General features: G+C 41.3%; 1 protein-coding gene across 1 annotated transcript in view; it reads right to left on the bottom strand.

Annotated features, from left to right (window-relative positions):
* LOC124135317 (ankyrin repeat domain-containing protein 27-like) overlaps window positions 1-24,681 on the bottom strand; it is a 51,707-nt gene extending 27,026 nt beyond the window's left edge. Inside the window, exons 1-16 of the mRNA XM_048399007.1 lie at window positions 24,478-24,681; window positions 21,879-22,030; window positions 18,486-18,623; window positions 15,643-15,702; window positions 15,050-15,140; window positions 14,398-14,481; window positions 12,502-12,596; window positions 11,386-11,445; window positions 11,070-11,126; window positions 10,341-10,483; window positions 9,259-9,389; window positions 8,655-8,733; window positions 6,885-6,950; window positions 5,069-5,156; window positions 4,566-4,661; window positions 2,193-2,382 (exon numbers count right to left, since the gene is read on the bottom strand). Coding sequence (XP_048254964.1) covers window positions 2,193-2,382; window positions 4,566-4,661; window positions 5,069-5,156; window positions 6,885-6,950; window positions 8,655-8,733; window positions 9,259-9,389; window positions 10,341-10,483; window positions 11,070-11,126; window positions 11,386-11,445; window positions 12,502-12,596; window positions 14,398-14,481; window positions 15,050-15,140; window positions 15,643-15,702; window positions 18,486-18,623; window positions 21,879-21,983 — 1,483 coding nt within the window. The 5' untranslated portion in view covers window positions 21,984-22,030; window positions 24,478-24,681. The remainder of the gene's footprint in view (window positions 1-2,192; window positions 2,383-4,565; window positions 4,662-5,068; window positions 5,157-6,884; window positions 6,951-8,654; window positions 8,734-9,258; window positions 9,390-10,340; window positions 10,484-11,069; window positions 11,127-11,385; window positions 11,446-12,501; window positions 12,597-14,397; window positions 14,482-15,049; window positions 15,141-15,642; window positions 15,703-18,485; window positions 18,624-21,878; window positions 22,031-24,477) is intronic.
* Window positions 24,682-25,491: the final 810 nt, after the last annotated feature.

The raw sequence follows: 25,491 nt of genomic DNA, 5'->3' as shown, positions 1-25,491 counted from the left end.
GAGAGTGTACTGGTGATACATGATCTGAGAGTGTACTGGTGATACATGATCTGAGAGTGTACTGGTGATTCATGATCTGAGAGTGTACCGGTGATTCATGATCTGAGAGTGTACTGGTGATACATGATCTGAGAGTGTACTGGCGATACATGATCTGAGAGTGTACTGGTGATACATGATCTGAGAGTGTACTGGTGATACATGATCTGAGAGTGTACTGGTGATACATGATCTGAGAGTGTACTGGTGATACATGATCTGAGAGTGTACTGGTGATACATGATCTGAGAGTGTACTGGTGATACATGATCTGAGAGTGTACTGGTGATTCATGATCTGAGAGTGTACCGGTGATTCATGATCTGAGAGTGTACTGGTGATACATGATCTGAGAGTGTACTGGTGATACATGATCTGAGAGTGTACTGGTGATTCATGATCTGAGAGTGTACCGGTGATTCATGATCTGAGAGTGTACTGGTGATACATGATCTGAGAGTGTACTGGTGATACATGATCTGAGAGTGTACTGGTGATACATGATCTGAGAGTGTACTGGTGATTCATGATCTGAGAGTGTACCGGTGATTCATGATCTGAGAGTGTACTGGTGATACATGATCTGAGAGTGTACTGGTGATACATGATCTGAGAGTGTACTGGTGATACATGATCTGAGAGTGTACTGGTGATTCATGATCTGAGAGTGTACCGGTGATTCATGATCTGAGAGTGTACTGGTGATACATGATCTGAGAGTGTACTGGTGATACATGATCTGAGAGTGTACCGGTGATTCATGATCTGAGAGTGTACCGGTGATACATGATCTGAGAGTGTACTGGTGATACATGATCTGAGAGTGTACCGGTGATTCATGATCTGAGAGTGTACCGGTGATACATGATCTGAGAGTGTACTGGTGATACATGATCTGAGAGTGTACTGGTGATACATGATCTGAGAGTGTACTGGTGATTCATGATCTGAGAGTGTACCGGTGATTCATGATCTGAGAGTGTACCGGTGATTCATGATCTGAGAGTGTACTGGTGATACATGATCTGAGAGTGTACTGGTGATACATGATCTGAGAGTGTACTGGTGATACATGATCTGAGAGTGTACTGGTGATTCATGATCTGAGAGTGTACCGGTGATTCATGATCTGAGAGTGTACCGGTGATACATGATCTGAGAGTGTACTGGTGATACATGATCTGAGAGTGTACTGGTGATACATGATCTGAGAGTGTACTGGTGATACATGATCTGAGAGTGTACTGGTGATACATGATCTGAGAGTGTACTGGTGATACATGATCTGAGAGTGTACTGGTGATACATGATCTGAGAGTGTACCGGTGATACATGATCTGAGAGTGTACTGGTGATTCATGATCTGAGAGTGTACTGGTGATACATGATCTGAGAGTGTACCGGTGATACATGATCTGAGAGTGTACCGGTGATACATGATCTGAGAGTGTACTGGTGATACATGATCTGAGAGTGTACTGGTGATACATGATCTGAGAGTGTACTGGTGATTCATGATCTGAGAGTGTACTGGTGATACATGATCTGAGAGTGTACTGGTGATACATGATCTGAGAGTGTACTGGTGATACATGATCTGAGAGTGTACTGGTGATACATGATCTGAGAGTGTACTGGTGATACATGATCTGAGAGTGTACTGGTGATACATGATCTGAGAGTGTACTGGTGATACATGATCTGAGAGTGTACTGGTGATACATGATCTGAGAGTGTACCGGTGTCACATGATCTGAGAGTGTACCTGTGTCACATGATCTGAGAGTGTACTGGTGATACATGATCTGAGAGTGTACTGGTGATACATGATCTGAGAGTGTACCGGTGATTCATGATCTGAGAGTGTACTGGTGATACATGATCTGAGAGTGTACTGGTGATTCATGATCTGAGAGTGTACTGGTGATACATGATCTGAGAGTGTACTGGTGATTCATGATCTGAGAGTGTACTGGTGATACATGATCTGAGAGTGTACTGGTGATACATGATCTGAGCGTGTACTGGTGATACATGATCTGAGCGTGTACTGGTGATACATGATCTGAGAGTGTACTGGTGATTCATGATCTGAGAGTGTTCTGGTGATACGATCTGAGAGTGTACCACTGATACATGACCCGAGTGAGTACCTGTGTATCCTCGTGTATCCCTGGTGTAGGCAGTGACAAGATTTGAGTTGGAGCGGATCTGAGCCTGGATCTTCTCACACCTGTCACAGGAACACAAAGGATGGCACAGTCTTCTGACCAGCTCGTCCGATGCCTTCTTTGGCTGCTCGAGCATCTCCTGCACCAGAGCCTCATCCCCGTTCTGTACTTGCTGCAACATACCAGGAACATTCCGCTTTACAGTACAGCTCTTGAAGGATCCATGATGGTGGAGATGATTGCAGCATTCTCCTGTATCCACTAACTTGTATTTTGTGGCAGAATAATTGCATATTTTTTCTTTTCTGTACGAGCAATACAATAATACAATTTATTAAATGAAGGGGATTACAAAGCAGAGGGGAAGAACACAAGGAACTGGATTATCAACCTTAGGTATCACCAATCTCATTCAAATCAGATCTTAATTCTCGTGACAGCTTAACAAAGATCTGAGGACATCCCATTAGGAATCACATCAGAACGACCTTTCATCTGACCAATCAGAGCATTGCTTACCAGATCATGAAAGTTCAAATTATTAATGGAGAATTTGACAAAATATGTTTCGAGGCGTAGTCACTAATTTGAAATTAGTGCCGTAAAGCACGAGAAAGCTGCTAATGTCGACTTCTTGTCAGTCATTCCATTGGTCGGTCAAAGTTTGGGCAAGGTCAGTCTGACGTGACCCCTAATGGGGTGTTCTCAGATCTTTGTTTAACAGAAGCGAGAGTGAGTGAGTTGGGTTTAACGCCGCTTTGAACATTATTCCAGTTATATCACGGCGTGTCAGCTTAATGTTTGAGGAAGAGCCCGAAGTGATGCAGGTCTCAGACGTTTACCACTTCCGTGAAACACACGAGCACGGGTATGGTGCTGACAAACCTAGGAACATAATCGGGGCGAACCGGGATTCGAACCCACAATCATAGGTTCCTGGCGTGCCCAAGGGACGCAACTCTGCACAGCAAATCGTGGGACCAAAGTAACATTATACATGATCTAAAAAACAACAGTCATCACAAGATGACAACTCCCGCCGGCCCCCGCAATAGCAAAAGGCACCACTTCAGCCCCTGGTTAATACATGTACCATGATAATATTTTATGCTCTAGAAACGATATATGGACGAAAGGACGGACGGCCGGCCACACAGACCAGATGATGACTATTTTCCCCACATTATATGCAGGGGAATAAAAAGAGCAACAAAAAAGAAGAGATAAATAAGTATCAATAAGAACACAGAGTGTGTGAATGACCGTCAGTAATGTTCCTGGCCAGGTTAAAGATACGATCAACACTGTCTGGGCACCATGATACAAGATGAGCCAAGTCACACATTGGAGTGGGTCAGTCTGGTTTAACGCAGGTATGGACAGTATTTCAACAAGACCATAGAATCTCAGCTTTGGATGAAAGCTCTAAATTGATGCATGTCATGGACGTTTACCACTTTGGAGAAACCTACAAACATGGTTTTGGTGCTGACAAACCTGGAAACATGATGAAGGTGTTTAGAAGCAAAATTTTGATGGGTTGTTGACCAAGAGAAATTTTGTGCTTAGTACTGATAAAGGTGAGGTGAGGTGAGGTGAGGTGAGGTGAGGTGAGGTGAGGTGAGGTGAGGTGAAATGGGTTTAATGTTGCGGTCAAGATTATTTCCCTATATAGCGACATGCATGCACATGTGTTTGTGTATGTGTGGCTACTTGTACTAGACAAGACTTATGCCGATTTCATAGCGCTAGCCCACTGAGATACCATGCCTCAGTTTAACATGATAATCCCACTCAGACACAGTAAACTGACTTCGAGCCGACCAGTCCTTGTTTTAACCCCTTAATGCCGAGCGCCAGGCAGGGTAACTACAAGTACCATCTTTTAAGGTCTTTTGGTATGATGCGGACGGGGCTCGAAACCACTGACCTTCCGCTCTCTAGAGCACGGAGACGGTCAGTTACTGACAAAGGTAGGGTAGGAGGAGGCATCAATTCTAAAATACAGCTATGGTATATATCATGCTAGAATGAAGATACGATACACTGGGTGATCAATGAGTGAGTGAGTGAGTTGGGTTTTACGCCGCTTTTAGCAGTATTCCAGTTATATCGCGGCGTGTCAGCTTAATGTGAGAGGAAAGCCTGAAGTGATGCAGGTCTTAGATGTTTACCACTTCGGTGAAACCCACGAGCACGGGTATGGTGCTGACAAACCTAGAAACATAATCGGGGCGAACCGGGATTCGAACCCACGATCATAGGTTCCTGGCGTGCCCAAGGGACGCAACTCTGCGCACCATGCCCCCACTGGGTGATCAAGGATGGATGATTCTGTGTGCTGTGGGAACTGACCTGGAAGAACTCATCCACAACCGGCAGGTTGGGGCCACTTGACTGTCTCTGTATCCCGTCATCCGTCACACCGTTCACTCCTTGCCAGTTGTGGTCCTGTGGGCAACAGACATCTCAATTAGATGACCACCTATCAAATATATTAATATGTTGCCATGGTTCAAGATAAAACTTGATATGAAATAAGTCTGCTGTGTGTGGAGATCTCTCTTATTGTGATCATGTCCATGGTTAACCAGCAACAAGTGGGTATCTAGAAGGTGCAAATTCTGCTACCTTGATCATGTTCCTGTTCACCAAGCAATAAATGGGTACCAGGTAGGGGACCTCTGTTACCTTCATGTTCCTGTTCACCAAGCAATAAATGGGTACCATGTAGAGGACCTCTGTAACCTTCATGTTCCTGTTCACCAAGCAATAAATGGGTACCAGGTAGGGGGACCTCTGTAACCTTCCTGTTTACCAAGCAATAAGTAGGTACTAGATATGGGGACCTCTGTTACCTTGATCATGTCCCTGCTGAAGACCTCATCCTTCATCTTCCCACTCTTGATGTGCTCCAGAGCTGCCTCGATGGAGGCCAAGTAGAACCTAGATGCCAAAATCATTTGCGGTCATCGACACCAAAAACAGTTAACACCTAACTGCAACACATCCTGGGGTACACAAATTCCTACATAACGCCTAAAATGTCTATTGCTGATAACACGTTTTCATTGTCAAAAATATTCCAATCTACTTAAAATCAGATCTTAGTTCTCGCTACCGCTAAACAAAGATCTGAGGACATCCCATTAGGGGTCACGTTAGAACGACCTTTCATCCGACAAATCAGAGCGTCGCTTACCAGATCATGAAAGTGACAGTCGGAATGTGATTTCTAATCATGCAGCCTCGAAAACTTTAAAACGGGGTATTCCGAACGATAGTTACGGGCTTAACGACTGAATCTATACATTCTAGACCATCTTATAGCCATTTGAGAATTGTTCAGGTTTCAAATTTTTAAGCGAGAATTTGTCAAAATATGTTTCGAGGCATAGTTGCCAATTTGAAATTAGTGCCGTAAAGCACGAGAAAGCTGCTTTCTGATTGACTAATGTCGACTTCTGGTCAGTCATTCCATTGGTCGGTAAAAGTTTGCGCAAGGTCGGTCTGACGTGACCCGTAAAGCGGTAGCGAGAACTAAGATCTGATTTTAATGCGATTGAAAATATTCATAAGGACTGACTGTACATTTTGTCCAGTTCATCGAGGTATGAATAAAAAAACTGATATGCAATCTTTTGTAAGATTTATACAGTTTGCACATTGGTTTTGCAATTCAGTCAGTGAAATATATTATTGTTGACATATTTATTTGTAAGAATATCTTCAGTATGTTGTTGTGTTTATGGAGATTACGTAAAAAAAATGGTCCAGTGAAGATTCGGGGTAGAAAAGGTCTTCAGCAAACCATGCTTGCCGTAAATGGCTACTGTGCTTGTTGTAGAAGGCGACTAACGGGATCAGATGGTCAGGATCACTGACTTGGTTGATGCATGTCATTGTATCCCAACTGAGTAGATCGATGCTCATGATATCAATCAGTGGATTGTCTGGTCCAGAATTGATTATTTACAGACCATCGTCATATAGCTGGAAGATTGCTGAGTGTGGTTTTAAACAACAAACAAACAAACACACAAATGTAAATACAGTGTGCAAACTTTACAACAGTCTGTCACTTGGATTTACACAGTATGCACACTGTTTCTAAAGCTTCTAACTTTCACAAACGCAAAAAATATTGATGTCGATTCTAAAATGACTTATGACACATCACTGTATATTTCTTAAAATCAATAACTTGTCTGTTGCATGAATAAATATTGTTTTATGCAGCAGTCATCACAGAAGGCTAATATAATCAAGGCTGGGTCAAGAAAACCCAAAATTGAGCCACTATTACCAACAATGCATGCTGTCAGGTATGAGAACTCACAGGTCAGGTCACACATTGTGACCACCCACTAGTCAGCTAATACTACAACAAACACCCGGGTTCGAATTGGTCTTCAGCAACCCGTTCTTGTCGTAAGAGGCGACTAACGGGATTGGGTGGTCAGGCTCGCTGACTCGGTTGATGCATGTCATCGTGTCCCAAATGCGTAGATCAATGTTCATGATGTCAGTCACTGGATTGTCTTGTCCAGACCCGTGTATCTTATAGCTGGAGTACTGCTGAGTACAGCGTTAAACAAACAAACAAACAAACAAACAAACAAACAAACAAACAAGAAACTTGAAACCCCAAAGGGAGATCATCCTTTGACCTACCCAAACTCAGCATCTTCTGAACACTTTGCAAAATGGAAGTGTGTCATGAAAGCAAGGTTAGCTGTCCTGTAAACATCAAGATGATCTTTATGATGAATTGTAATAACAGGGGGGGAATCTGGGAATAATAATGATGTTATTTTTTTTCTTAATACTTTGAAGATGTCTTCAGCAACCCATGCTTGCCATAAAAGACGACTATGCTTGTCGTAAGAGGTGACTAATGGAATTTGGTGGTCAGGCTCGCTGACTTGGTTGATGCATGTCACCAATCCCAATTGCGTGGATCGACTCTCATGATATCAATCATTGGATTGTTTGGTTCAGACTCGATTCTTTACAGACCGCCGTCATATAGCTGGAATATTGCTGAGTGCGGCGTTAAACAACAAACCAACCAACTAATACTTTGCTTCCTGCAACAAACGATTTATGGGGTCTGCTATGGAAATTAACGCTTCACTGACTGGAATTTGTTGTGAAAGAAACTGAAAAAGAGAAATTCTCTAAATTTCATAAATAGCAAATGGCACAATGGCCAGATCATGGCACAGCTGACATGTGCAGAGTTTGAATGCAGAGTACTGAATGGTCTTTGAGTTGCGCTCCAGAAACAAATTCTCCCCTCATTTCAACATAAGTCCAACTGTTGTAAAAAAACCTAGGAATTTATGGCTTTGATGTAATAGAGGAAAGGTATTCGAAAGAATTATATAAATTTCAAAAATGTCCTGAACAGCAAAAGGCACCAGTTCATGGCTAGGACATCTTCCCGAGGCAAGGGGTGAGTGAGTGAGTGAGTTGGGTTTAACGCCGCTTTCAACAGTATTACAGTTATATTGCAGCGTGTCAGCTTAATGTGGGAGGAAAGCCCGAAGTGATGCAGGTCTTGGACATTTACCACTTCAGTGAAACACACAAGCACGGGTATGGTGCTGACAAACCTAGAAACATAATCGGGGTGACCCGGGATTCGAACCCACAATCATAGGTTTCTGGCGTGCCCAAAGGACTCACCTCTGCACAGCGAAACGCAGCGCCCCAGATGACGGGCAAACCGTGCCCCCCCCCGAGGCAAGGGACTGTAAAAGTCAAGTTTCCATCCTTGCTGAACTAGAATGGAATTTCTAGGCTCGATCGTAGCGCCACCAGTGGCTATAACCATTTATGTCACTTCTATGTCCCTCCTATTGACCAATCAGATTCCATCTCTCATTTTCACTTGCATTTGCTTCAAACAAAAAGACGACGTCCAGTCAAGATGATCTGCTCGCTTATAAAAATTTCTATAATACAGTTGTTTGCCCGAGAAGTGCATTATATCCCTTGAGCACCTTGATTAAAAACATGAAAAGAAGTGCAAAATATCTGTCGACGTTCAATTGACGGTAAACATGCTTTGCAAATCCTGCAGTTGACCGAAACCTGAATGTTGAAATTCATGTTGTTTACGAACTGGATGTTTAGTTAGATTTTGATTGGACTATGCATGGACTCGTTAGCCAAAATGTAACTCTGGAATTCCAGCCTAGTTCGGCAAGGGTGGAAACTGGACTTTTATAGTCAGTTAACACCCTTGCCTCCAGGGGATGGGCTAGGATGATATCTTTGTAAATTTGGACCAAGAAATATTGAATGATCTTTGAGTTGCTCTTGGACACTCCCACTGCCTATATTCTGATAATAACCTATAAAGTATAACTGGTCACAGGTAAAGTCAGACAGCATTTGCTGACAGTGATGCCAGAGGATGTTGATTGTGCAACTCACCAATTTGGTATTTCAGACTTCACAATGAGGTATATCAAAATTGGAAGAAAGTCATCTGTTGTCATCATGTCTTCAGGACCTAGAAAAAAACAAAAACATCAATTTAAAAAATAAGGTTGTAATTTCACAAATCCTTGCAGGGTCCGTTTGTCAGAGACTTGTGAAAAGTTGTAAATCCACAGTTTGACCATAGCGTTCACTCATCCACAGTTTGACCATGGCATTTACTCATCCACAGTTTGACCATGGCATTCACTCATCCATGGTGTCAACTCCTCCACTGTTTGACCATGGCGTTCACTCATCCATGGTGTCAACTCCTCCACAGTTTGACCATGGCGTTCACTCATCCATGGTGTCAACTCCTCCACAGTTTGACCATGGCGTTCACTCATCCATGGTGTCAACTCATCCACAGTTTGACCTTGGCATTCACTCATCCATGGTGTCAACTCCTCCACAGTTTGACCATGGCGTTCACTCATCCATGGTGTCAACTCCTCCACAGTTTGACCATGGCGTTCACTCATCCATGGTGTCAACTCATCCACAGTTTGACCATGGTGTCAACTGACCTGTGTGTCTCCATCTAGCTAACACTGACCTGTGGGTCCTGATCCCTTCCTTGGCTTGGTGAGAGCAGCCACCACTCTCTTCACACAGAACAGTCGGCCCACAGGAGTCGTGAAGTTGTTCAACCGAGACAGTTCAACCTTCGCCAAGGACACATTCTTACTGAAATAAACAAATCAGATACATCTCTTACAATTATTATCCTTACCTGGATAACGGCCACCAGGAATCTCATTTTCCTCTCAAATATATGCCCTTAAAACAAAGTGGGTGGTGGGTTTGTTAGTGAGAGAATATGTTTTCACTCAGTGCTTCAAAACAAACAAACAAACAAACACTTCCTCTCAAAGGAGAAGCCAGACAGTCTCCTTCACCTTCAACAGACTATCCTGCATGTCCAGAGAACACCTTTTGTTTTGCAAAACCTGTGAGCCAATTGTTTACCCCACACAGGGATGGACACAGGGATGGACACACAGGTGGACATAGGGATGTACACAGGGATGGACACAGGGATGGACACAAGGCAGGACACAGGGACGGACACGGGTGGACACAGGGATGGACACAGGGGTGGTCACAGGGATGGACACGGGGTGGACACGGGGTGGACACAGGGATGGACACAGGGGTGGACACAAGGACGGACACAGGGATGGACACAGGGATGGACACAGGGGTGGACACAGGGATGGACACAGGGATGGACACAGGGGTGGACACAGGGGTGGACACAGGGATGGACACAGGGGTGGACACGGGGTTGGACACGGGGATGGACACAGGGATGGACACAGGGGTGGACACAGGGATGGACACAGGGGTGGACACAGGGATGGACACACAGGTGGACACAGGGATGGACACAAGGACGGACACAGGGATGGACACAGGGATGGACACAGCGGCCCCGGTCCACAACGGTATCGTTGAGCTACAACAGTCAATGTTAAAGTATGGGAGTTACGGTCATATTAGCGCTACAATCAGTATGTAGAATGGATCCCAGGTGTCTCAATAAAGGTGGAGAGGGATCCATCAGTGAATGGTGATATTCTTTTTCCTACTGACAGAACCATTTACAAGTTAACTCAGATCACATGTCCAACCCACCTGAAAACCTTCTTGATGCCAAGGTCCTGCAGGGTCAGTTCGGTCAGGTTGCGGGTCAGTTTGTTGACATCTGCATCCTCCGAACCCATGCATGCAGTCACTACACGGAACAATTTCCTAAACACTGCATGCATGTAGTATGTCTGAAACCGGATATATACATTACTTTACTGTCCCAAGTAAATACCCTGGTTATATTAACATCTTTCCAGATGAATGAATATACATACATTCCTCACAGGATCATTTGGAAGGCAGCTTTCCAGACTGTCATGGTCAAGACTAATGAGATTTAATTGTACTCCAAAAGCATCATCATCATCATCATCATCATCATCATCATCGGGGAATTCCCAGTTATAGTTGGGCCCCTCAACCCATGCTTGTCCCAACCGGCACCCTTCTTAATGGATCAATGACTTGGTGATGGCGTTACAAGAATCGAGCCTGTACCAGACAATCCAGCATTTGATAGTACTAGAAACCTTCCATGCTGTTGTGGTATGATGACACGCAACCCACCAAGTCACGCAGTCTGACCACCCGATCCATTCACTTGCCACTTACTGGAATCCACACAGCTCAGTGCAAAAAACAAACAAATGGCTGTGTATACCAACAATTAAGGAAGAGGTATAATGACATGATACTTTCAGAACAAAGCCAAGAGTTAGGTGATATTATCTTGATAACTCCACAAAAGTAAGGACATAAACATATGTTTCTCACCTCAACTGCAATTTTTATGTTTTCCATATAGTGAGTATTATGGCGGGCTGTTCTTTTCTGAAAACAAAATTGATGAATCTGGATGATAATGCTAAAATTTATCTTTACAATTAAGACAAAATTTAACCAAGTTTAAAATGACGCATCACTTATGGGCACAAGTAAATGTCTTATCATAGGACAACATGAATTTCACAATGCGTTCGGTGTCTTGGTCTTAACTATTCAACAACAACAGGTCCTTGTGTTCTATCACTTTAAATTTCCCAAATATAGTCACGCCAGGAAACCAGTACTGAATAAAAGGGGATCTCACCAATACAGAATCCTTCAGCACATACTGCATGACCTTGGTGAACTGTGCATTTGCTGCATCCTGTAGGAGATAATATAAGATAGCTACGCAATAAACCGCAAAGAACAATGAAGAACGAAGCATGGTTTATTTCACCATAAAACATTGTTCTTCATGATGTCATTTTTAGAGATTGGAATATGCGCTGCAACTTGATGATATCATATATTGGATAACGTTTTTTTTGAGAGAGAAGTGTCTAGTAAGTTGTTCCCCATAGATGTAGCTGGGTTTTGCAGTGGCCTTAATGATCGCATCCAAATGTGGTAGAGATATATGACAATCGGTGTTAGGAGAAAAGGTAGATAATCGTCGTAAGGATTGTGAGAATACGCGAAAATTACCAAACTAAACCCACCTGTTCGTAATATGGGAGTGAGTGAGTGAGTTGGGTTTAACGCCGCTTTTAACATTATTCCAGTTACATCACGGCATGTCAGCTTAATGTGGGAGGAAAGCCCGAAGTGATGCAGGTCTAAGACGTTTACCACTTCGGTGAAACCCACGAGCATGGGTATGGTGCTGACAAACCTAGAAACATAATTGGGGCGAACCGGGATTCGAACCCACAATCAGTTTCTGGCGTGCCCAAAGGGACGCAACTCTGCACAGCAAATCGCGGCGCCTTAGACGACTGGGCCACCCATGCCCCCTCGTAATTTGGACTTATCTGACATTTCCGAGGTTGGATTCTATTAAGGGAGTCATCTTTATCAAAATCTGGATAAATATTTTTAAAGCTTGTACATTTTATCAACATTCTTAAAGAGCCTGTACATAATGTTGATAGCTCATACGAAATAAACGCCTCAAGGTTCTCGTTTATCGTACAATAAAACACTGTGCACGCCCCTCAAGGTTTATTCTCCCTGCAGTTTTTTATTGTACGATAAACAACAACCACAAGTCGTTTATGTCTTAAATAATAAACTATACACTGTAAACCATGAAATTAATGCATCACCAAATTAATGTTGGTGTCTAAGCAAAGCATGTAATGCATCCTTGCACTAATGTGAGTAACCCTTTGAAATTATCAAACTATTTTTTTTCTATTTTATTTTCACTGTCACTGACCATGATGCTGCGGAGACCTTGACCTTCCAGTTGGTCAAAGGCCATGGAGAAGGTGCTGAGCATCTTGTCAATATTGTCTCTTGCCTTCCAGCCTCCTGGAGCAGAAGATAACATAGCATCAGTTTGTTTGTCTGTTAACCACTGCACTCAGCAGCGTTCCAGCTAAATGATAGAGTCTGAACCAGGCAATCTAGTGATTCGTATTATTGGAAATGATCCATGTCATTGGGATGCGGACCCATGAAGATCTGGGGTAGAATAGGTCTTCAGCAAACAATGCTTGCCACAAGATGCGACTAAGCTTGTTGTAAGGGGCGACTAAGGGGATCAGGTGGTCAGACTTGCTGACTTGGTTGATGCATGTCATCGTATACCAATTTTGTAGATTGATGTACAGGATGTCAATCACTGGACTGTCTGGTCCAGACTTGATTGTTTACAGAGTGAGTGAGTGAGTGAGTGAGTGAGTGAGTGAGTGAGTGAGTGAGTGAGTGAGTGAGTGAGTGAGTGAGTGAGTGAGTGAGTGAGTGAGTGAGTGAGTGAGAGAGAGTGAGCGAGCGAGCGAGTTGGGTTTAATGCGGTCTTCAACAGCATTTCAATATCACATTCAATCTCATTAAAATCAGATCTTAGTTTTCGCTACCACCAAACAAAGATCTGAGGACATTCCATTACGGGTCACGTCAGAACGACCTTTCGCAAAGTTTGACCGACCAATGAAATGACTGACAAGAAATCGACATTTGCCAATCAGAAGGCAGCTTTCTTGAGCTTTACAACACTAGTTTTAAACTGGCGACTACGCTTCAAAACATATTTTTGACGTATTCTCGATTAAAATTTTTAAAACTGATAAGAAGAACATTCTGGAATGGCTTATAGATGGCACAGATCGTATGGATATAATCATAAAACCGGTAACTTGCGTTCGGAATACCCCGAGTTAAATATATTGTGGTTGCATGATTAGAAAACACATTCCGACTGTCACTTTCATGATCTGGTGAGAGACGTTCTGATTGGTTGGATGAAAGGTCGTTCTGACGTGACCCCTAATGGGATGTCCTCAGATCTTTGTTTAGCGATAGCGAGAATTGAGATCCGATTTTAATGAAATTGATATCACATTATGTCAGCATGTTGACAATTCTTTTGGTGAAAACCACAAGCATGTGTATGATGCTGATAAGTAGATATTTGCTTGTTTCTGGGATCAGATAACACAATGTTAGGAGTCTTTCATGACTAATGGACACTCTGCACAGTGAACTGCAGTGCCTTAGACGACTGGGCCACCTCTCAATATCAGTAAATCTTTTCAAATTAAGTTAAGAAGTACATATGGATGTCATCCTTGATTAACAAGGGTATTTATTGGCATCCTGGAAGGATAAATACACTGGACCAATTCACTACCACAGCATCGTTTCTCATCCAGTACCCACTGGATGGTTGCGGAATATTTGGGACAAATGCCCATTCAGGGCAGAAGTTCACATTTTGTGCAGAACTGGTGCAGAATCTTGCATTTATCTGCGGCAGAATTCATCAAATACACTGCAGAATTTTCACATTTGAGTCAATAGCTGGTCTTAAATGTGTAAAGGGGGATATATTTTGTTTTGAGGTGAAGTTGACGCTTGTATCATTGCTTCCTGAATGGGCATGTCTCTATGTTTACACTAGTGATTTGTAGATTCATTTCAATAAGCTATTATAGCTTATCATAAAAATGTCAAACAGGTGCTCAATGCTCGCAGAATGTGTGCAGAATTATAAAAATTTGTTTGCAGAATTTACAAAAATTGACCACAGAATGTTGATCTTTTGGTCACGGAATACAGAGGGGACTGCTCAGAGTTTTCAACCATCACGTGGTAATCTTGAATAACGTACCAGTATGGTTCCACAGAAGGTCAATGCACTGCTCGTACGACGTAGGTCGCTTGATGGTGCTGCCGTCTTCTGGAGGAGCTGCATCTACAACAGTCAGAACAAAATATTTGTAAAAAAATCTGAATAAAAAACATATTATCTTTGGGTTTTGTTAACATTAAAATGGTTATGGCATCTTTTCTTTAAAATGTCTTTTTGTTGTTTAATACCAGCTCAACTATATTCCAACAATCTGACGTGTCAGTAAATGATTGAGCCGTACGAAACGAGTACCGTATATCGCTGTGTATAAGGTGAGTTTTTCGTACCTAGAATGAGGGGGTTAATGGGGGGTAATGATTAATGTTATCAGTGAGTTGGTGAGTATGGGTTTATGCCAGAAATGAGCTTTACATATTGAACCCATGTGGGGAATTGAACCCGGGACTTCGGCGTAACGCGCGAACGCCTCAACCACGATGCTACCTCACCCCACCCATGTAATTAACCAACATGACCCCCGAGACACAAGGTTTTCTCTTACAACAAGCATAGGAGCATCAACAGTGCTGTAGAGTGTATGAAATATTATCAACTTTCTCATGTTTCTTGTTTTTTAACGGAAAATAAAAACAACATCACGAGACAATATACATCAGTGAGTTTCATTTACCTGTTTTTCTGTTGAGATATCTGTCAACACACACCACCCTGTAGCTCTCATCATTGTCTGTGTGAAACGTCTCCTCGAACAGAATCACCACCTGAAGTTAAAAGTAACAGTTTGACACACATATAAACTCAATCTCATTAAAATCAAGATCTTTGTTCTCTCTACCGCTGAACAAAGATCTGAGACCACCCCATTACGGGTCACGTCAGACCAACCTTGCGCGAACTTTGACCGACCAATGGAATGACTAACAAGAAGTTTACATTAGCCAATCAGAAGGTATCTTTCTCTTGCTTTATGGCATCAATTTCAACAGGATATGTATCTGGACGACCCGCGAAGATCTGGGTTATGATTGGTCTTCAGCAACCAATGCTTGTCATAATAGGCGACTAATAGGATCGGGTCAGACTCGCTGACTTGGTTGCTGCATGTCATCGTATCCCAATTGTTTAGATCGATGCTCAGGATGTCAATCACTGGACTGTCTGGTCCAGACATGATTATTTACAGATCGCCATCATATAGCTGGAATATTGCAGAGTGTGGCATTAAACAACAAAGACAAACATATCTGGACACATATTCTTTACCTCCTGTGAAACTTCATATCCTTGCTTTGTGACTATCTTGCCCTTCACAATCTCACAGTCCTAGAATGAAAGAAGAAGAGAATAACAGAACATGCCCTTCAAAATCTCAGTCCTGGAATGAAATATAAAGAAAATACTGAGAGAATTCTGTAGAAAAAGGCATTTAAGTGAAAACAGCAAAGATACTATACATATGAGTCATATGACCTTCACTGTGACCTTGACCTTACACTCTCAACCTTTTCCGATCTTTGTCCTAACCTAAGGATGACATGTACCAAGTTTCATGGACCTGCAGGAAATCTTGCTTGAGTTAGGCAGTAAACAAACTTTAAATTTCATCATATTTAACTCAGATCGAAGGTGAGGTGAAATGGGGTTTAGTGTTGCGTCCAAGATTATTGCACTTATATAGCGACGTGCATGCACATGTGTTTGTGTGTGTGGCTACTTGTACTAGTCCGTACTGATGCTGAATTTGAGGTGAAATGGGGTTTAACGTTTTGTCAAACATTGTTTTACTTATATAGCTATGTGCACGCACGCGTGTGTGTCTGCTTGTACTAGTCCAGAATGATGCCGATTTATAGTGCTAGTCCACTTGCTTTAGCCCCTTAATGCCAAGCGCCAGACAGGGTAGCAACAGGTACCATCTTTTAACATCTTTTGGTATGACACGGGGGTCACACCCTGGACCTTCCGCTCTCTGGGCGGACGCTCTACCACTAGACCACCTTGAAGATGACCTTGACATATCAATGTTCCCAAATAAATTCTATGGGTTATTAAGATGATATACATGATATGACATCAGTGAAATATCCAAGCACTACATGGTTTAAAAAAGAGGTGAGGTGAAATGGGGTTTAACTCTGTGTTCAAGATGATTTCACTTATATAATTTCAGTCCAGACTTATTTTATAGTGCTAGCCCACTGAGATACCATGCCGCAGTTGGACATGGATACCCCACTCAGACAGTCTATTGACTCCAAGCCACACAGTCCTTTGTTATATCACAGAATGTCAAGCACCAGGCAGGGTATCAGCAAGTGCCATTTTCTAACCTCATTTGATATGAAGCGGCCGGACAGACTGTATCCTCAGGATAGTTTTTAAAAATGACTCTGCATCTGCTACTCAATGAAAGTAGGTCACTGTGACCTACTTCTGATATCAAAAGATGGTCATCACTTGTCATACTCAATCAAAACAAACATGACAGAAAAAAAAAGCTTTTCTGTGGCCTTCACCTTATATGTAGGTCACGCATAACCTCATCAGACCTGCCCAACACACGTCATGAGTCAACTTTTCTGTGGCCTTCACCTTATATGTAGGTCACTCATAACCTCATCAAACCTGCCCAACACACGTCATGAGTCAACTTTTCTGTGGCCTTCACCTTATATGTAGGTCACTCATAACCTCATCAGACCTGCCCAACACACGTCATGAGTCAACTTTTCTGTGGCCTTCACCTTATATGTAGGTCTCTCATAACCTCATCAGACCTGCCCAACACACGTCATGAGTCAACTTTTCTGTGGCCTTCACCTTATATGTAGGTCACTCATAACCTCATCAGACCTGCCCAACACACGTCATGAGTCAACTTTTCTGTGGCCTTCACCTTATATGTAGGTCACTCATAACCTCATCAGACCTGCCCAACACACATCATGAGTCAACTTTTCTGTGGCTTTCACCTTATATGTAGGTCACTCATAACCTCATCAGACCTGCCCAACACACATCATGAGTCAACTTTTCTGTGGCCTTCACCTTATATGTAGGTCACGCATAACCTCATCAGACCTGCCCAACACACGTCATGAGTCAACTTTTCTGTGGCCTTCACCTTATATGTAGGTCACGCATAACCTCATCAGACCTGCCCAACACACGTCATGAGTCAACTTTTCTGTGGCCTTCACCTTATATGTAGGTCACTCATATAACCTCATCAGACCTGCCCAACACACGTCATGAGTCAACTTTTCTGTGGCTTTCACCTTATATGTAGGTCACTCATAACCTCATCAGACCTGCCCAAAGGATTACATGTACCTGTTTTTTTTTACTGACATGAAGTAAATGCTTCTTGAGTTATAGTTTATACAAACCTTTCTTCAGGCCATGACCCCTAGAATGACCTTGACCCTAGACATGACAGGTCAATGTGTTAAAGAAATTCCTAGAGATATAAAGATATGTCTTTGAAAGGCATTTAGAATTGATACACTTATGGAAGAGAATTTATGGATGTCAACTTCTTTATAATGAGGAAAACACCGTTTTGCAGTATAAACTCCTTCAGTAGGTGAATAAGTCCTGGCTTCCAGTTGTCCATTGCTATCAACTACCAGCGCTAATTTACTGTTAAGTGTTGGGTTCCATTTGTCCATTGGTAATTACCAGTCAGCGCCAATTATCTGTTGGCTCCCTTGTTAAGTTTCCACCTTTGTTATCCTATTACTTTTGTTGTTCTTACAGGTAAAGATGTTCCCTGCCTCATGGCATTCATTCACCTGATGAAGGAGTAAGCATATACTCCGAAATGTTGTGTTTCTAATAATAAGGAAGTTGACATCCATACATTCTCTTCCTTACACAGTAACTATATGTATATCTCCTAAAGTGAGTGAGTGAGTATGGTATAATGCCCCTTTTAGTGATATTTCAGCAATATCAGAGCAGTGGGACATCAGAATTTATCTCCAAGAAGACATTCATATCTGAACATATTGAAACACTCCATCCCATCCAATTTAGTCACATCGTATAACAAGGAACAGTGTGTTAGAGACATAGCCTAACCCATACTGAGAAACAGTAACCACCTTAGAGGACAAGGACTGGTACAGCAGGCGCGCATCTTCAGCCTCCTCCGCCCCGCCTCGGGGGACCAGGACATGGTCCTCGACATCGGCCGGGTTCACTGGCTGCTTCGGCACACTCTTGAACTGGGGGATGCACACCTAGAACACAACCTGACTTACAGGGAGGAGGATAAACCCTGCCTTCGTTGAGAGCTAGGACACTGTCAGCAAAACAGAAATGAGAATGTCCTACTCTACAGAGTAGGGGTGACTATTGGTCTGGAAATCCCTATTGCGATAACTATTGATATTGAAAGAAACTATTGCGATAACTATTGATATTGCAAGCAACTATTGCGAGAAATATTGATAGTTTTCAGGGTATCATTTTAGATGGATTTTAGAGTTGAATTAAACCTTAGAACTGAAGTTGCCTTTGAACAACAAATAAAAAGTAAAGTTTGAGATATGACTGATTTGTTTTTTCTTTACCCTAATAATTTAGGAAAAAGAAACTTCCACATTACCATGTGTAAATGACTACCACTCATGATCAAAAGAAAAACAAATTTGAACAGCATTGCATGTATTTTATTGATATGGTAAATACAATCAAAACTATTGATATTCCTAACTGAAATCGATACTATTGATGGGAAATTGATTTAACAATCGATTTATTGACTTTAAGTGCTTACCAATAGCAATATATCGATATTTCAATTTATCGTGACACCCCTACTACAGAGTAAGTTTGTGAGTTTGTCTTAACCCAATTTTGAACATTATTTCAGTTTCAACAGTGATAGACTTTTAAACTCTGGCTTAACCTCTTCCTTCTCAAGTTCTCTAGCTCAGAGCTGCAGACCAAGGCAGAGTTCCCTCTGGCTTTTGAAACGGGCAGTCCTGGTGGACTGGCAACTCTAAAAATTACCAGTCTCCTCTAATTTTTTCTCAACTTTCAACAAATAAAAAAAATGTGAAAATTACCTTGTTTTAATTTTTTGAACATCGTGTTCAATGCAATGACATCAGCTCTGAACACATGCTGAAGTAACTTAGTTAGATCTACACGTCATTCACACAACCTTCAGCAACAATTTTTTCTTGTTTTTGAATATTTCGAGATTAAGTGACAACAAATATATATATTTAACCTTGAAGCAAAGTAAAATGTTATTTCCTTGCACTAAAAATATGGATATCGCTGATGTTTTGATCAACAACAAAGATTTATAAGGTACTTTATTTGCCAGTCCACAAGGACTGGCAGTCACATGAATTACGGGTCCAAACCTAATTTTACTGGTAAAAAAAATGGTAATTGCGGGTAAGCAGGAACACTGCCAAGGTATGGCCATATACACACAGAACTCATGCTAAGCACCCACGCTTAACCTGAGTAAAATAATTTTGAAATGCATGGTTGACTATAAAATCATGCTCTACTTGTCAGGGATGGCTTAAGAATTGATATAAGCTAGCTACGAGATAAATCGCAAAGAACAATTAACAGCAAAGCGTGGTTTATTTCACGATAAAACATTGTTCTATCATGATGTCATTTCTGGAAATTTGAACATGCGCTCGCAATTTGATGACGTTGTATGTTTGACACGTTATTTTTGAGAAGAGATTGTCTAGTGAGTTGTTCCCCATAGATGTAGCAGGGCAACACAGATAATCGCGATGGCTGGACTATCACATTCAAAACCGGGAGAGATTTGACAATCGCTATTGGGAGAAAGGTACAGGTGAAGATTGTGAGAATATAACCAAAATACCCCCCTCTGCATAAAATGGACTTGTCCAACGTTACCGAAGTCGGATTCTATCGTGGGCTCATCATTATTTAAATAGGGGTTAATATTTTTACAGCTTGTACATTTTATCAACTGATATCTCATATAAGAAATAAACGACTCATAGTCACGTCAAAATAGTATATAATTTTATGAACCTACCTGTCAGATCATTCATTTATCAAATCTATCACATTTCACAATGTCTGAAATATGTATTCCATTTGAATTTATCATTTTTTTTTGATAGATTAAAAATAATTCACTATTTTCCGCAATGTTATTGAAAATAAAATTCTCGGACACACACTTCGACAAGTCCATATCAAATATACCAAAGAGCAAAATAAAAAAATGTTCATACTAACACGATTTAATAAAAAACTTTCGTCAAAATATGAAATTCATCATACATGAGGATGGTAAAATTGCTGTATTTTGATTGGCTTGTCTTAGGTCACATGCCAAAAATTTGACCTATCACGAACTTTGCATTAGATTTTGGCAATAAAGCGTCTTTAGAAACCAATTTTTATCCAATAAAATTGCATGTTACAGCTACGAAAAGATTCCAGACGAGGTTATTATCGTGTAGACAAAAAAAAAGAAGCTTTCTACTGGTGTGTCACAAGGCAGTCTTTGACCTACGTGTTACGAAAACGGAGGTATTACTTCATGTTGCTGAGCGGACAGCCGCTGTTATCGGGAAATTGGTGATGACAGATACTATGAAATACTTTTTTTTATAATAATTTTCCGATTACGTAAACAATGAAAATAAAAAAGAAATAGGGAAGTGGATTTTATGACATCTCATATTTGCCGAAAATCGTCTGATTTTCGCTTCCTAAGTCCTTAATCTGGAAGTTATGAATGTATTAGCTTACATTTATTTATTTACAACTAACTTAAAAATGCATTATTTAAATAATGTGATAAGCATAACTTTCATATGTATAACCAGAAGGATAAGGCCTTTCAAATGGTGTATAACATGTAGTAGCAAAGATACAACAGATTACATGCAGATATTTTCCTTGACTACACTGACTAGTTCACTTTGTTATGGTACAGAAAAAAAGCAGAGTGAAACAGAGTGGCAAACATACATGATGAATGACCTTCACTGTGACCTTCACCTTAAAGACAGGTCACCCAGGACCTTTTCTGATCTCGGCCCTGCCTAAAATGCCAAAGGAAGACATGAACCAAGTTCATTGACCTACAGTAAATTCTTCCCAAGTTAGTCAGTAAACGCTATGACCTTGAAGATGACCTTGACCCATGGCCATGTGTAAAAAATAATTCCTGGAGATATACATGATATGAGATTTCCAAACACATGGTTTCAAAAAGAAATGATGCCATGGTCAAAGTCCGTACATAGGGCTGCTTAATCACTAATTCCTAACAATAGTCAGAGATCTCAAAGATCCAAAATGTATGCAACTTGATGCTGTGTGAATGCCAAAATCAGTTCCAACAACTGACTGTATCTTGCCCCTAAACCTGCTGAACAAACCTTCGAGGGAGGCAGGTTACAAACAAAACCGTGTTTTTCAGATTTGATATTTTCACCTTTTAAGTAGTTATATGGCCCCTCTATATTTACCAGCCAATCATCCGCAGCTGCTTTGTTGAGGATGTCTGGGAACTGGCGTTGGAGGGCGTTGAAGAAAGGATTCTCGTACAGATCTTCATCATACTTGTCACTCATACTGGCAGGTCATAGTTGTCATAGCGCTCATGTTGAATGACTTGAATCTGTAACAACATCAGTGGTTTAGAGGAACATATTCCTACTATTCCCATATTTGAATTCCATGATGAAAAATCAATCTAACACCGATAGTAACAAGAGTTTGCCAATAACATGGCTATATCCCCCGCCCCTGTTGCAGAATTTATGACATAATTAAATTTAAACAAACCCTAACCTTTTTTAACCGAGGTGGAACTTGTCAGGGGAAATTGTAAAAAAAAGAAGAGTTTGGAACCTAAGTCCATCTTGTTGCCATAGAAACGTAAAAAATAAAAATTTGTAAAATTTCTAAATAGCAAAAGGCACCAGTTCAGCATGTACCTGACAGACCTGCAAAGTTTGATGAAAAAATATTGAACGGTTTATGAGTTATGCTCTGGAAACGAACCCTACCCTAACAGAACCTAAGTCCATCTTGTTGCCATGGAAACGTAAAAAATAAAAATTTATAAAATTTCTAAATAGCAAAAGGCACCAGTTCAGCATGTACCTGACAGACCTGCAAAGTTTGATGAAAAAATATTGAATGGTTTATGAGTTATGCTCCGGAAACGAAACGTGACGGATGTACGGACGAAGCCCGTTTCTATATCCCCCGCCAACTTTGTTGGGCGGGGGGATAATAAAACCAAAGGACCACAGGTTCCGAAGCTCGTCTTAATTCACTGACATTAATCTTGAGCAATAAGAATCTCCTGAGCAAGCTATTTTATTCATGAACCATATTACTCAACAGTTAATATTATTTTCCAAGTAGTCAGAACATTCGGGGTGAGCTATTAAAGGATCTTGTATTTTGTTGTCTGTGCTGAATAAAAAAATAATGTCCATTAATTAATAATCTATTTACTACACTTATCAACAATGGTGGTGAAGTGAGGTGAGGTGAAATGGGGTTTAACGTTGCGTCCAGCATTATTGCACTTATATAGCAGCATACATGCACGTGTGTGTGTGTGGCTGCTTGTACAAGTCCAGAATGATGCCGATTTATAGTGCTAGTCCACTGAGATACCATGCTGCAGTTTAACATAAATACCCCAGGCAGATACAGTATATTGGCTCCAAGCCGACCAGTGCTTGTTTTAGCCTCTTAATGCAGAACGCCAGACAGGGTAACATCAAGTACAACATCTTTTAGTATGATACAGAAGGGGATTGAACCCCGGACCTTCCGCTCTCCGCGCGGACACTCTACTACTAGACCTTGCAGGCAGTCCCAACAATAGTCAAACTTCCCTATCACAACTGCACTGTCACGGAGCTGTGCTCCAAGGATCAGGGGTTTCATAACACAAGAACAAAGTAACAATGAAAATGTGGTAATAGGTTCACAGGTTATCAATGGGCGACAATACATGTATAAAAGATAAAAAACCCAATCTGTATTGACAAAGATCACTGACTAAGTAACCGTAAATACACAAGCTGCTTACCTTAGCAACTGTATTACAGAAATAAATTAAGAGTAACTTAAACAACACTTTGACTTTCAGAAGAAGGGAGATGTAAGATAAAGGGTTAACTGTGCCGTCAACTATGACATCATACACATGTACAGAAGTGATGATGTAACACGCATGTACCAAATCTGATGATGTTGTAAACATTCTATGAGCCCGCCATGCTTGTTGTTGAATCTGTTACAGCAAGGCCTATATGACTAGTGCCAGTTTCTATAGCTGCTCATATTCCTATATGCAGAAATAGTCTCTACAATATTGGTCTTGTTGCACACTTGTCCGAAGCCAAAATGTTTCATTTTGAGGTAGATCTATACCAAATTTGTTGGTTGAGAGTCAAGATTGAATTTCTGTTTGTTTGTTTTGTTTGTTTGCTTGCAGTGTTAACTGTAGATTTAACCGTGCCTAACTGAACTTGAAACTGAACGCGCAGCGGACATCCATAAAGTTTGTTTGTTTGTTTATTTGTTGTTTAATGCCGCAATATTCCAGCTATATTACAGCGGTTTGTAAATAATCGAATCTGGACCAGATAATCCAGTGACTGACATCATGAGCATCAATCCAAGCTATTGGGATACGATGACATGCATCAACCAAGTCAGCGAGCCTGACCACCCGATCCCGTTAGTCGCCTTTACAACAAGCATAGTCGCCTTTTATGGCAAGCATGGGTTGCTGAAGACCTATTCTACCTCGGATCAATATCATTATAATTTAAGTAAAGACTCAGGGCAATAAACCGTTCTGCAAGTTTAAAAAATTGAAACCCTGAATAACTGCAAAAATTCGGATATGTGTTACGACTGAAACATCGCAAAGTAGTTAATACGAAGACTGACTTATAAGTTAAACTCCGCCTGTTATATTTCGTTGTATATTTTATATGAACTAGATTTAATTAATTAATGGTTACCCCAGACCAGTTATCCGGATGAGTAAGTTAGGGAGGAAATTGACAAAGTATAACTACGTAAACTACGCACTAAACTTCTTGGCAACGTTCCACATAGATTGTGTATTCGGTCTTTTTCGATATGTTGTTGTGGTGTTCGCTGACGAGATGTTCTGGCACATCCACCCGGAAACTGCTAACGGAAAGCACTAACACCCTCTTCCATGTTTACATCGCCAGTTGCTTGACTCGTGCAACTCTGGTCCTACTCGCCTAAGCGTTATCTTTATATCATTATCAAAGGGAGGTTACTGAAAACAAAACTGTATCTGAACTTTGTCCTTACATCAAGCTCCTCACAGCGGAGGGTAACCAAAGAATCTCAACTGGTGCCCTTGTCCTAATAGAGACTGCAGGGAGCGGCGAGAAGCGCAAGCGCTCTAGGACAGGCAAACCAGTCTGCGAAAGAGTCACGCGCTGAGCCAAGCTCCTCACAGCGATAGTACGTTCCCGGAGCTCTCTATACTATCGCTGCCACCAGTCAAAACTCCCCACTGTGAATAGGTGGCCACAACCATGCTTGGAGTTGAACTCGCAACCGAATGACCGTTATGTTTACAAACAAGTGACGACTGTCGTGACGCCGAATACACTTATCGCTGCTAAATTACTTTCTTCGTTTGTCAATTTGAATTTCTGTTTCATTAAAACTATCGTGTTGTTGATATAGTAAGAATGTAAGGGAGAAGTTGGTTGATTTTCCGTTAGTCTGCAATCTCGAACCAATCTGATTATCAAAACAACAAAGTAAATTCATCTGGAAAACATTGTCAGTCGTAAACCTTTTCAAATTGAAATATCATGGCATTCCCAAAGACATAAACAAAAGTATAAACGTTACTACATATTGGGTTGGAGGGCAAATTTCAAGATTCTTGTAATGGCCGCGCCCACACTGGTGGCAGCGATGTTACCGAGAGTGTAACGAAGGTGTCACGCGCTGGGAAGGAGCTTGGCGCTGAGCATTATTTTCAAAGGGAAGTTACTCTAATTGTTGGTTATGCATGTGTACCACAATAAAGATATTTTTGTGTCGATAAATAAA

This window comes from Haliotis rufescens, unplaced genomic scaffold (assembly GCF_023055435.1).
Source record: "Haliotis rufescens isolate VD_foot unplaced genomic scaffold, xgHalRufe1.0.p SCAF_19, whole genome shotgun sequence".
Taxonomy (NCBI): Eukaryota; Metazoa; Mollusca; class Gastropoda; order Lepetellida; family Haliotidae; genus Haliotis; species Haliotis rufescens.
The sequence above is the reverse complement of the archived record's forward strand: the minus strand, read 5'-3'. Positions and strand labels throughout refer to the sequence as shown.